The following is a 13223-nucleotide window of genomic DNA, read 5'->3' as shown; positions in this document are numbered from 1 at the left end:
GCAAAAAACATAATTAACAAAAAGTTCATATTATCTGCATGATACTCATGGTGACTCATTCGTATTTCAAAAATTGAATTGCTGATTCCTTGCGTGAAAAGAATAAAAAAACTTTATATAAATATAGTTCTGAAAACTATAAAAAATGAAAGGCTCAACACTTTATATATGTTATTTCTGAGTATAATAAATTAATTCAATAATTTGGTTTGCAGGTCCTAGATTGTATAAACAACCGACAACAAAATCCAACAGGAGCATAATGTTGAACGCCGTCGAGTATTGCGTCTTCCCTGGAGTGGTAAATAGAGAAGCGAAGAAGCGAGTCCTCGAGGAGATCAATCGATCGGAAAGCAAACATTTTCTAATTCTATTTCGGGACGCCGGCTGTCAGTTTAGAGCTCTCTATTCCTATTGTCCTGACACCGAGGTGGTCTCCAAGTTGTATGGTACAGGTCCGAAGCTAGTTAATGATAAAATGTTCGATAAATTTTTTAAGTAAGTATTTAAACATGTAAAAGATCTTTAAGACTATTATATGCTATATGTTCTCAACGTTTCATTCTATACGAACTTATCCTTGAATAAAAAATGGATAATAGAAAGTGTGCTTTGCTTACGTCTGATAGAATCGGCTTTATTTTCAACAAGCCTTTCGGCCATCTTTATTTTCAACTTAGGTCCAACTCTATTCAGTAGAAATAAGAGAAACGCTGTTGTTTTATTTTTTCTTGTAACTTGTTAGTGCAAGTTAATACATTGATTTTGGCAATCAATGCCTCTGCTTACCGAGTCAATACGGTATTGTAGTATAAATACAAACTATGCAATTTATTTATTTTATAATTATCCGAATAAAAAAAGAGATTTTTATCTTTTAAACAGTTCAATATTAGAAATTGCAAAACATAATTTCCAATATCCAACTGCGCCTTGAAATATTTTGTCAAATGTAACACCTTTCTTATTCTTATAAAATTGTAATTTTTTCTTATACTAAAAGCCAGAAATTTCTGAGTAAGGGGTGTTAGGAAAACTGTTTGAACCGATTGTAAATCATAGATTCCTATACTTTTCGTCTGTGGAGGATTCCCAATAAAGTATTTCTGGTGCGCACGCACAGAGCGGCAAAATTTGAAAATTTGGGAAAAAATATTTACAACGCTAAAATGAATATTTCAACAGATGTATTGAATAAAAGTAAACAATTCCATACTTGATCATTTCAATGATAATATTGGAATTGTATTGCTAATTCTCGGTTACTTGCAGCATTGTTTATACATAATAAAATGTGTATGAAATTATTATCCCAACATGATATGAATTTTTAAATTCTTAAGCAACATGCAAATTAGCAAAGATCAATCTTACTTTTAAGAATACTTTCGAATACTTTTAAACCATCCTTGATTATCGATGTCGACAACGTCGATCCTGAAATAAGAAGAAGGTGTCTAGCATGTGAAAAGATCTACAAAAAATGTCTAGTGATTACGTTGAATTCGGTAATTCAAGTGAAATTCGCAAAATATCGGAACAATTGAGGAAAACCTGTACTTCAAATCTTGAGTTGTTATTCGATGATGAAATAGTTCACTTTCACTCGTACGGTAAACAAAAGTGCGTCAAAAAAAAGTGGACAAAAGTTGGAACGCAACTTGCTATGGTAACTCTTAAAACTGTCTCGAACAAATGAGCTATATACTGAGTTCCCAAATATGGAAATAGCATATCGTATATTCAACACGTCAATTTCAACCAATTTCAGCGCAAAACATCCACTTTCATGTCTACAAACAGTTAACTATTTTGTTCTATACTTCTCCAATCAATCCGCCCTCTCTAGAAATTCGATTATTTGATTGGAGGAAGCATTCTTAATGCCATCCATTCAAGGTAAGGCATTGCCGAAGATACCCTGGCTGATTCCCTCTAGTGCCGGACATCTGCATAGGATGTACTCTGCAATCTCGTCCCCCTCCATACATAGTCTGCATTCGGCGATTTCCGCCAAACCAAATCCTATTCATGTGGTGAGGCGGCCTGCAGTGGCACACTGCATTACATTCCCATTAGGACTTTTAACTACTTCCTGTTAAGTTCTCTTATGCATCCAACTCTATCTTACTGAGAGAGTTGATGCTGAAGTTAGATGCTTGTGTTTTATCTTACTCCATTCACTCTTTCTGCTGGATTTTTGGATAAATTTTCAACTATTTTTAACTATGTTAAAAACCATTAGATTTCTTGATCTAATACTCCTTGTCTTGAACCTCCCGTATGTTTTGAATTACTGAACGAACATTTCTTTATATTATCACGAACTTTTTTTCAAAGTAAAACATACTTGCGCTTTTAAATATTAAATTATGTGTCTGTAAAAAACAACTTTCTAGTATTAATAAACAACTTTGTTATATGTTATATGAACTAATTTAATTTATATTTTTCTCATTTGCAGGTATAACTCAGGTGGAAAATGCTTCTCTCAAGTACATACTAAACATCTGACAGTAACTATAGATGCCTTCACAATCCATAATTCCTTGTGGCAAGGTAAAAAGGTAAATCTGCCAAATAAGAAGGATATGGCTCTCGTCGTTTAATGAAATTTTAAGCACCCTTCCCCCTAATTGTTATTAATTATTTATCTTTTTCTTACTTTAAAGCTTTATTAAAACTTTTTAAATATAAATATGTAAAACCGGTAGTCTATATAGGAATTTTATGAGTATACAACTAAATTGATTGATTTTTTGTTAATTTTCATTGCCTTAATATGTTTTTTATTTATTCTACTGGTACACAGGGTGTTGGTCGGATTTGAGTGGCATGTTACTAATATCGTTCAACACAGACCAAAATTTGTTATTTAATAATTTAGACCGATTTCTGTTCGCAACGGCATTTTGCACTTTTTTTTGAAAAAACACCCTATGTAACGAGGCAATGATGCAGTCTGAGATATTAGCAAGTATTAATTTTTTTACCCTGAAGTCTTTTTTTTGTACATGTGCCTTTTTGTATTTAAATCGGGTTGGGACAATAACATTTATAGTAAAGACAATAGAAAAATGTTACATAAATAACCTTATTTTTAAAAACTTAAACGTCCAATTTTCACGTTCGTTAATATTAAATCTGCACTATTCCTAACTTCTTCTTTCTTAAAAATACGTGTATATTTAAATTAGCAAAGTAGGAGCATTTTTTCTGCTGATTAACATTGACACTCGCACAAATTTATAAGTTATAACAAAAGTATATCTTTTACATAAGACATTCTGTCTTATTACAGCAATCAAGTAGTTTAGTGACATAGTTTCGTTTCTATAAATTTTATCTGTAACATAAATCCAACAGGTAACAACTCCAGTCAGGTAATCTTAGAGGTCAACGAACTGATACTGATATTAAACTCTTATAGAATTCTTTGAAGAAGGATGGGAGATTTTAAAAAGATGGCAAATATTCTGAACATCAGCTTACTGAAACAAGTTACCTGAAAATGTGCTTATTTATTCTTACAATAATCACAGACATAACCAAGAAGGAATGTAATGAAAGTACAAAAGGCAGCTACCAATTTTTACGACCAATTTATTACATGCTGATATTTCTTTAATTATTTACTTAATATTGTTTTGGGCCAGCGTTTAAAGTTTCTTTCACAGAACAAAATCAAAATACACATTTTTAGTATACAAAACAAACATCTGAATGGCACGTAGACTATTAATGTAATCTACATGTGGTATTTACTACCGCCACCTACGAACGAATGTTTCTGTTATTATCCGCTGTAACAGCACTTGGTCCTTGTATCAGGATACTGGCATTTACTTTAAAATTACATTAATACTTTTATATTTCAAATTAAACTGAAGTAAATACATAACTTCCTACACTAAGGATTAGTTCTTACCTAGTAAAGGACTCCCCACAGTATAAACACAAATTGATGCAGGATTCCATGATGACTATATAAACCGCTAGATCGGAAGGTCTCCCCTATGCCAAGACCAACCTGTCAAAGGCATTGGTTCTGGAAACTACGAAAGCGTCTTCTATGGTTCTAGGAAAACATTGCTGTCATAAACCGCGCGTTTCTATATATGTAATCGCTACAAATTATTGAATACAAATTAATAAAATATTATTTAGGATTAAAGTCCGGTTCATAGTAATGCATCTGTCTCGTGGAATTTTGTATTTGTTTTAATTAAGTTTTCTTCGCTTTTGAATCAGGTTGGACACTAAAATTAAAATTAAGTTAATTTTGATTTTGTTTGACTATTTTATAAATTCACAGCTTCCTAAACTTATGCAGCAAATTATTTATGTGGAACTCATAGGAGCCTATGCACCGCTAGACCGGGCGGACTATCCTAAAAGTAAAAATATAGTGTCCATTAATTTTATAGTGGGGTGTACAGGATATTTTATCTAAAAATATGATTTTTTTTAAATAGTTTAAAAGTGTACCATTTTAGTCAGTGGTTAATAAGCATCTGAAGAATTTTGCTAATTTAACTATTCTCGTATTAAAAAGTTAGCAAAATAGCAGATTATTTGTTTATTTATTTATTAGTTTAGACAGCGTTGATATCTCTACTTTTTTACTTGCAAATTATTTTCTTATACACTTTATTTATTTGCAAAGAACAATATATTCTTTCAAACTCTCCTGGCATAATTTAAAAAATTAGGTTATTTATTTTAATTTATTCTGTTATTTATAACTTGAGCGTTTTTAGTTGTTTGCCCAACTCTATACAAGTTAAGTGTAGTTTGTTTTTATTGATTTTTTTACTGTTCTTTATTTGTGCCAACTGATCCCTAATGGACCTCGCAAATTTTACGTATATTATGATAAATAATACTTAATATATAAAAAGTAATATTGATTTTCTTGTTTTCTTTTGTGGTTTTTAAAAGAATTTATATAAAAGCAATTATCTACATTTATCAAGGACGTCTTAAACGGTAACATTCTTTATACAGCATACTTTTATATAAATAAATAAATTGTTTAGGTATATCCTACCTAAAATATTTATTTATTTGCTATTTAAAAACTTAAAAAGAAACCCAAATATTTTAAGAAATTGCAAATAAAAATGTACGAAAACCGTTTATAGATTCATATTTTTAGTACTGTCCAAAGTTATTTTTACATATTTTTAATATTCAAATATAACATTACTAAAAAGTTCAAATAGTTTCTTGTCTCTTTTTTTATATTATACAGTATATTTCCTAATTAATTAATTAGGAAACCAAAAAGAAATTGCATTAAAAAAAATCACATATTTCTATTACTTTGAGATCAAGAGTATTTGATGTGTAAAGATTGTTATGTACACCATTTGTAAATTAACTTCGGAATCAATTCTTTGAATAAATTTATGACAATCATGTCTAAAGTATGGTAGAAGCAAAACTAAACTTAATAACTACCGCCCTAAAGTGCTTGGGTTGGGTTGGGTTGAGCAAACGATTTTAGTGATAGAGATCGTAAATGAGTAAAGTTTATGTTCTGTTAATATTCTTGTGGAAGAATTCTGAATTAATTTTGGAAGTCAAATTTAAATAAGTACTCGTTTAGGTTTCAATATAATTTATTGAACAAAAAGAATAAATTTACCAGTTTTGGTTGTCGCCTGAAACTTGTTCTAGAATATGCTTTGCTAGACCTGCAAAACATTATTTCCGGGTTATATAAACTAACCATATTACATTTATACAAAAGAGATTTTGACACTGAATCTAATATATTTTCTAGACGAACTGTATGCCATAGTTTAAAGTCTAACTGCCCATAAATCATATAATTTAGTTCTATTTTATCGCCTTACACTGTTTACTTATTTATATAATATATATCTATTATAAACGTAAACTTTGCGATGGTCCTTAAACGCAAATCTGTAAAAAAAAACCCTAAGAAAAATTAGAAAAGAAAATTAGTAGTGTCATTCCATTTAGTTGTTGTTTTAGATACCTAGGGTATATTTGCAGGGCTGTTTTATGGTAAAATGTTGAATGAATTTCCCAAATTTGTATATGCAAACTAGATAAATGTTTTTTTGCTTAAAGTATTTTTTAGAAAACGTTATTTTTTAACAAACACTAGCCTAAAATGCTTGATATGGAATTGTGTGGAAACTGAGAAATAATTATTATTTTTATCATTATATTAAACCTTAAACCATTATATCTCTATAAATAGGTAATGTGTACTTTTTGTTAACATAACAGCAACCGCAATTCGTATTTTATTTCTTCTTCATTGCAACTTTATACAAGATGATTTATTAAACTAATGATTTCATACCTGTATATATTATGTTTTTATAATAAATATTTATTAATACACTTTAATTAAGACGAAAATCTTTAAACAATAAAAAACATAACCAACTGTGCGTTTTATTTTTGTTTCATTCCCAAGCAAGATTTACAGTAAAAAGTCGGTTTCCACAACTAAAATAAAATAAAAGTTTATTTATTTGATAAATGCGTATTTCGAATGTGGAGCTTATTTGTCGTAATCGTCATTGGCGGATTTAGAAAATATTATTAAATTATTATTGTTATATTTCAGGTCCAGTCCTCAATATTACAATAATTGTTTACTATGTAGTACATGCTTCTTCTACTCTAGAGCACAATGTTTAAAGAAAATAAGTCCGGCCCTGCTCCATTACCTATCCCCATCTCCTTGATGCCCCGCGTCCGATGTGTCATTGTGTTGCTTGTGCTCAGAGCATCCACACGTTGCTGCTCTTCGCGACGTTTATTTTACGGCCAGTCGGCCATTCAGAGTGAAATTTATATCTGTTTTTTTTTTGTATACGCAAAGCTCTGGGGTAAGTAGGTAACCTTATTAATTTTACCCTAGCTGGACATCTTGACTGATATTGCATTTCAAACGTAAAAATCTATATTAATTTAATTCCCTTATTCCAACTATAGCTATTTTTTACAGTTGGAATGGGCAAATCAAAGAGGGAAAGGGGTCGTAGTTGCTCTTCGAGCAGCGAAGATGGTTCTGAATCCATTCGGCAACTTTTAAAGAAGTTGAGAAGGGAAACTAAGAGTGTTAAACAACAACAAACTCGAAAATCCCGCTCCCGACGACGAGAACCACATCGTCAACCTCGTCACGAGGCTTGGCGACGGGGGTCAAGAAGCCCACGCGCGCGCACTCGAAGGGACACGCAGGGACGAAGCAGATCAAGGAATGTTCGTCATCACGTCCACCGTGACCGTGAAACGAAAAACATTGCGTGCTGCGGCTCCAACGCGGGCTTCGCTCGAAATTCCGACGTTGCCACGTCCAGCTGAAGATCCTTCTGATCGTGATATTCAAAATGACGCCTGTAGCGTTGTTTCAGAGGATAGTTTATTGAATTTGGGTACCTGTAGTGCTCAATCACATTTAGGCGGTACGAGGGATGTATGTAACGCCCCTCAGGGAAATAACATTGACGACGCCTGTAGCGTTTTGTCAAACGACTCTCGAGGAAATGAACTTGTAATTCATAATGACGTATCCTTACCAGAGGATGTCATTGAAATGCTATTCTGCAAAATGGCCTTAAAAAGGATGAATTATTAGCGATCCTAAATACATATGACACACCCCCAAATTTGCCTTTTTTAACCCCCCCATTACTCAATCCGGAGGTTAAGGCCGCACAAAAGTCTTACAAAAGTCTAATCTTTCGATAGACTATTTACACTCTGAGGTACAGAGTCAATTAGAGAGAAAAGGGCTCGTTGCTTTAGGCAAAGCAATCACAAATGTCCTTGGAAATATTGAAAATATTCCTGGAGGCATGAAAAGCGATTTTACTTACAGATCTTTTTAACTCTGGTCGTGTACTAACTAACCTCTTCCATCGGGAATCTGTTACAAGGAAAAATCTTATTACACCTCATTAAAAAAAAAAAACCTGCAGGTAGTTGCTGAAAAATGCGTGCCTGCTGAATATCTGTTTGGAACAGATCTATCAGAAAAACTAAAGTCTCTCAAGGCTATTGAAAATGCAAGTAAAGAACTTAAAATGGTGCAAAGACCTTTACTTATTAAAAAGAGGGGGGGTGATACTGTAAGTAACCGAAATAACCCTGGATCGAGTCAACAAAATCGGCCTTTAAACACGTACAGGCCGGTCCGTCATTACACAGAGACGCGGCCGGCCAGGCAACAAAAATCTGCCTACCGGGCAGAACCAGCCAAAACTTACCGCAACAAAAACCAAAGCACCTGGAGGAAGAGAACTTAAAGGTGAGAAAAAATTTAAAAAATAATGCTCTTTATGCCGGTCGCCTCTTTCATTTTTACGAAAATTAGCTCTTTATAAATCCTTCCTCAATTGTATTGAGCTGGATTAAAGGATATAAATTACCTTTTAATAAGAAGCCTAAACAAGCAGTTTCTCTACGTTCAAAATCATTTGATCATAGAGAAAGTTGCCAAATTAGTAATGAAATTTCCAGCTTACTAAAAATAGGGCAATACAGAAATGTAGTTTTTCAAAAAATCAATTTCTGTCTCCAATATTTTTAGCCGATAAAGCTAATGGGAAAAAACGTTTTATCCTTAATTTAAAACGTTTAAATAATTACGTTTTCGCCCCCCATTTTAAAATAGAGGACACCAAAACGGCAAACAGGTTAATTCAGAAAAACTCATATGCAGCCACTCTCGATCTAAAAGATGCGTATTATTTACTCCCAATAGCACCCGAGCATAGAAAATATTTAAGATTTTCTTATAATATCACCCTTTATGAATTTACCTGTTTGCCGTTTGGTTTGACAACCGCGCATACACGAAGCTTCTACGGCCGGTAGTAGAATATGTGCGGTGTACCAGGGGGGTACTTTGCGTAAATTTTCTTGATGATTTTTTGGTTCTAGGGTCATCGAAAGACGAATGCACTCAAAGTGTTCAAATTCTTATGGTCACATTAGAATCATTGGGATTTATAGTAAATTTGGAAAAAAGTGTGCTTTTTCCGGACAGAAGATTTAAATTTCTGGGTTTTATTTATAATTCAGGTTTAATGACCATAGAGCTAACATTGGAAAAACGAGACAACATTTTTAAATGGTCTCAACTGTTAATTAACAGGAAAAATTGAAAAATTATTACGCTTGCAAAATTTTTAGGTCTTCTAACGTCAGCATGCCCAGCTGTTAAATACGGCTGGGTGTATACCAACATTTTAGAGAGAGAAAAACATCTGGCATTACAACAAAATAGTGATAACTATTATGCAAAAATGAATATCTGAGATCCTATGCGGAACGATTTAAAGTGGTGGGTTTCCAACATTTATACCACAAATAATGATTTGAGGAAAGATTCTCTTGATCTTGAAATCTTTACAGACGCAAGCTTAACAGGCTGGGGTGCATTTTGTCAGGGCGAAACTGCCAATGGATGGTGGGATATCCATTATAAAGACGAACACATTAATTTCTTAGAACTCCAAGCTATTTACCTTGGGTTACAATGTTTTGCTAAATATTACTCAAGCTGTAGGATTTTAATTCGTACCGATAATACTACTGCGGTTTCTAGTGTAAATAAAATGGGTAGAGTAAAATTTTTGAAGTTAAATGATATTACAAGGAAAATTTGGTGTTGGTGCGAATCCAAAAATATTTGGATTTTTGCAGCATACATACCCTCAGCTGAAAATTATGAAGCTGATAAAGCTTCTCGTGTCTTAAATACAGAAACTGAGTGGGCCCTTAATATGTAATGACATATTTTTAGAAAATGCAGAAAAGTTTGGTTTTCCCGAAATCGATCTTTTCGCCTCTATGGAAAATCGTAAGTGTAAAAGGCAGAGAGACCCAAAAGCTGAAATGGTTGATGCCTTCACTATAAGTTGGAATAGTTTAAGATTTTATGCTTTTCCGCCTTTTCCTTTAATTTTAAGAACCTTGCAAAAAATTTTAAACGACAAGGCATCTGGTATTTTAGTAGTACCGTATTGGAAACCGCAGCCGTGGTTTCCTTTATTCGAAAAAATGATTGAAGGTGATCTGCTACTTTTTGGGCCAGCAGATAATACTTTATTTTCTCCTTTCAGCGACCAGAAACATCCTCTTGCCTCGAACCTTATCCTGGCTGTAGCCAGGTTATCAGGAAAGCCTTTTTAATACAAGGCATACCGAAAAATGCTGTAACAGTTATGGAAAAATCCAAGTGACAACACATTAAGGCAGTATAATTCAACATACAAGCGATGGTGGGAATTTTGTGTAAACAGGAACTTTTCACCATTCGAAAAGAACAGTTCTCATATAATATCTTTCTTGCAAAACGTTTTTGAAACAACGGACAACATATTTTGTACGTTTAACTCCCAATCAGCAGGTTGGAGTAAAAACTCCAACGCATTTGCTCGGTTTTATAACCGACCACTTAAAGATAAGTGTTTTCTTGATTCAATTCTTGAAACACAAAATAATTAAATTACTGTGTCTTCTAGGATAAGTTTTTTAAGGCATAATAATATTTTTATCTCATTTTTATACATACATACAAACGGTCAAGTACTACTAAAGAGTTTAATTTTTGTTTTGTTTTTGGGAAATAAAAGTTCAGTTTATATTTATTTTTATTTACTTATAGATTGTTTTATTTAAAGCATTAGATACTTGGGTATGTTTTTTTTTTATGGTAAACACAAGCACAAGAGGAAAGTCCTATGTCACTCTTGGAGTGGTGCTTGCGCGAAGATATTTGTGGGCATTTATCTTGAATCGCTGCAGGTTGTATGCGTCGGGAAATATGTGAGGTGGAAGCCCGTTCCACAAAGAAGATGTTCTCCAGATGAATGAGTCCCGATACAGCGACGTTCTTGGGGTAGGCAGGTGGACTCGATGTTGATGAGCCGCCACTGCTAGACGCGTCCTTCTTGCCGGAACAGCCCTGGGTGGAATCAGGCCTGCCAGCTCAGAGGAGCACTTACCGTGATAATAACGGTAGAATAAACTTTAAAACTTTAAAAAAATTAGCCGCTTTTCTCCTGTGCTCCAGACTATCCAGACTCTTTGTCAGTTTTGGTTTGTCGATAAGACGAATAGCTCTCTTCTGTATAGAATCTAGCAGCTTTAAACTATGCTTGAGTGCAGAGCTCCAGACATGCGAGCAATACTCGAGGGAAGGGCGTATTTGAGCCTTATAAAGAGTCAGCAGCTGTTCTGGTGTATACAGTTTTTTCGTTTTGAAAAGCACTCCGAGTTTTTTGGAAGCTGCCCTGGCGGTCTCGGCAACGTGGTCATGCCAGGACACACTGTTGGTGACTTCGACTCCTAGAAGATGTAAAGATGATTTCATTGGCAACGTTTTGCCTGCCATAACCCGCTCCGGGCCATCAACGTTAGTCTTCATCGTAAATACTGCAGCCTGCGTTTTTTTAGCGTTAAAATTGACCAGATGGGGCGGTAGCCCCACTCCAAGATTGCTCTAATATCGTTGTTGGTTGAAGCTACTTGTTGCTGCCTAAGATTCTGCTGTCGTTGGTTTGGCGGACTTAAATGTGGAAATAAGGGTGCTATCGTCCGCAAAGCTGTAAATTGGATTGACAGTGGTTCCTAGCAAATCGTTGATATTAATCAAGAAAAGGGTGGGGGATAGAATGCATCCTTGAGGGACTCCAGCGTTAATGTTAAATTTGTCGGAGAGGTGTCCATCGACAGCTACTTGGATTGTTCGTTGTTCAAGAAAACTTTTGATCCAATTCAATAATGAGTTTTGTATGCCGATTGAGGAGAGCTTGGTTAGTAGTCCCTTATGCCACACTCTGTCAAATGCCTTGGAAATGTCAAGAGCGACTGAGCGGGACTCGCCATGCTTCTCCATGGCCTCCGTCCACAAGTGTTTGACGTAAGCCAGAAGATCGCCGGTGGATCTAAGCTTTCGGAAGCCGTATTGATGATCGCTGATTAGTCCAGATGATTCCAGATATCTTAACAGTTGTTGGTTGACTGCTTTCTCCATAATCTTCGATACTACTGGAACTAGTGCAATCGGGCGGTAATTGGACGGCATCGTCTTCTTACCCTTTTTGGGTATAGCTTGCACTTGAGCAGTTTTCCAGCTTGTTGGAAATGAGCCCTGTTTATACGATGCCGTGAACAGTCTACATAAGGGAGGAATCAATTCGTCTGCACAACGTTTTAGTACTAGGGCTGGAATTCCATCGGGTCCAGAAGCTTTGTTGGTGTCTACGCTTTTAAGAATTTTATTTATAATTCGTTGGGGAAACGAAATTTCTCTCATCGATGAATTCACCCTTGGCAAATATGGCGGTGTTTTGCCTTGCGAGTGCAGAGTAGAATTGGACGCGAAGAGTTTACCCAGTAAGTTGGCTTTTTCCCTTGCTGTTACCGCGATAGAACCATCATCTGCTGTTAGGGGTTGCAAGGCCGACTTAGCAAATCCTTGACTAACGGCTTTCGATACCGACCAGAAAGATCTTGTTCCATTTGGGCAGTTTAGCAATTTGTTTTTGATCCTGTTGTTGTGACTCTCTTTGCATTCACCAATAATTCGCTTGCAGCTATTTCTGGAGGTTAAAAAGTTCCTCCAATTTTCGGAGGAAGGATGTTGACGCCATTTGCGATATGCTGCGTTTTTAGTGTTTACTGCCTTTTTGCAATTCAGGTTGAACCATTGCTTGTTGTTTGATCTGCATTTAGTAGAAAAAGGGATATAAGCTTCCATTCCTGCCAAGATCGTCTCTGTAATTTGGTTTGCACATTCTGAGATGTTATTGGTTCTAAAGCAGACTTCTTTCCAAGGGAATGAGCGATAAAATTCCCGAAGATGGTTCCACTCTGCTGATTTATAGTGCCATACCTTCCGCGGCATCGGAGGATCCTGCGTTTTAACATCCAACTGGCAAGAGACTGTTATCAATTTGTGGTCCGATGTTCCTAAGGGGGCCTGTACTGATACAGTGTACGAGTCAGGGTCTGAAGCCAAGACCAGATCTAGGAGACTCGCGAACTCGCCGTCTCGATCGGGGATTCTGGTAGGTTCCTCCAAAAGCTGCGTAAGCCCGAATATGGTGGCAAATAGCTCAGCTTCTCGTCCTTCATCGTCGTTCTTGTTGCAGAAGCGCAGCCAGTTGATATTGTGAACGTTAAAATCACCCATGACGATGATTTCTACGCTTGGGTAGTCA

General features: G+C 35.1%; 1 protein-coding gene across 9 annotated transcripts in view; it reads left to right on the top strand.

Moving 5' to 3' along the window:
- Positions 1-5956, top strand: part of LOC126746393 (patronin) — a 251463-nt gene extending 245507 nt beyond the window's left edge. For all 9 annotated transcript variants that reach the window (XM_050454627.1, XM_050454629.1, XM_050454630.1 and 6 more), the window contains 2 exons: positions 216-498; positions 2465-5956. In XM_050454627.1, the coding sequence (XP_050310584.1) occupies positions 216-498; positions 2465-2609 (428 nt within the window). In that variant the 3' untranslated portion in view covers positions 2610-5956. The remainder of the gene's footprint in view (positions 1-215; positions 499-2464) is intronic.
- The last annotated feature ends 7267 nt before the right edge of the window (positions 5957-13223 follow it).

This window comes from Anthonomus grandis, chromosome 17 (assembly GCF_022605725.1).
Source record: "Anthonomus grandis grandis chromosome 17, icAntGran1.3, whole genome shotgun sequence".
NCBI lineage: Eukaryota > Metazoa > Arthropoda > Insecta > Coleoptera > Curculionidae > Anthonomus > Anthonomus grandis.
This window is presented reverse-complemented; position numbering and strand designations above follow the sequence as displayed.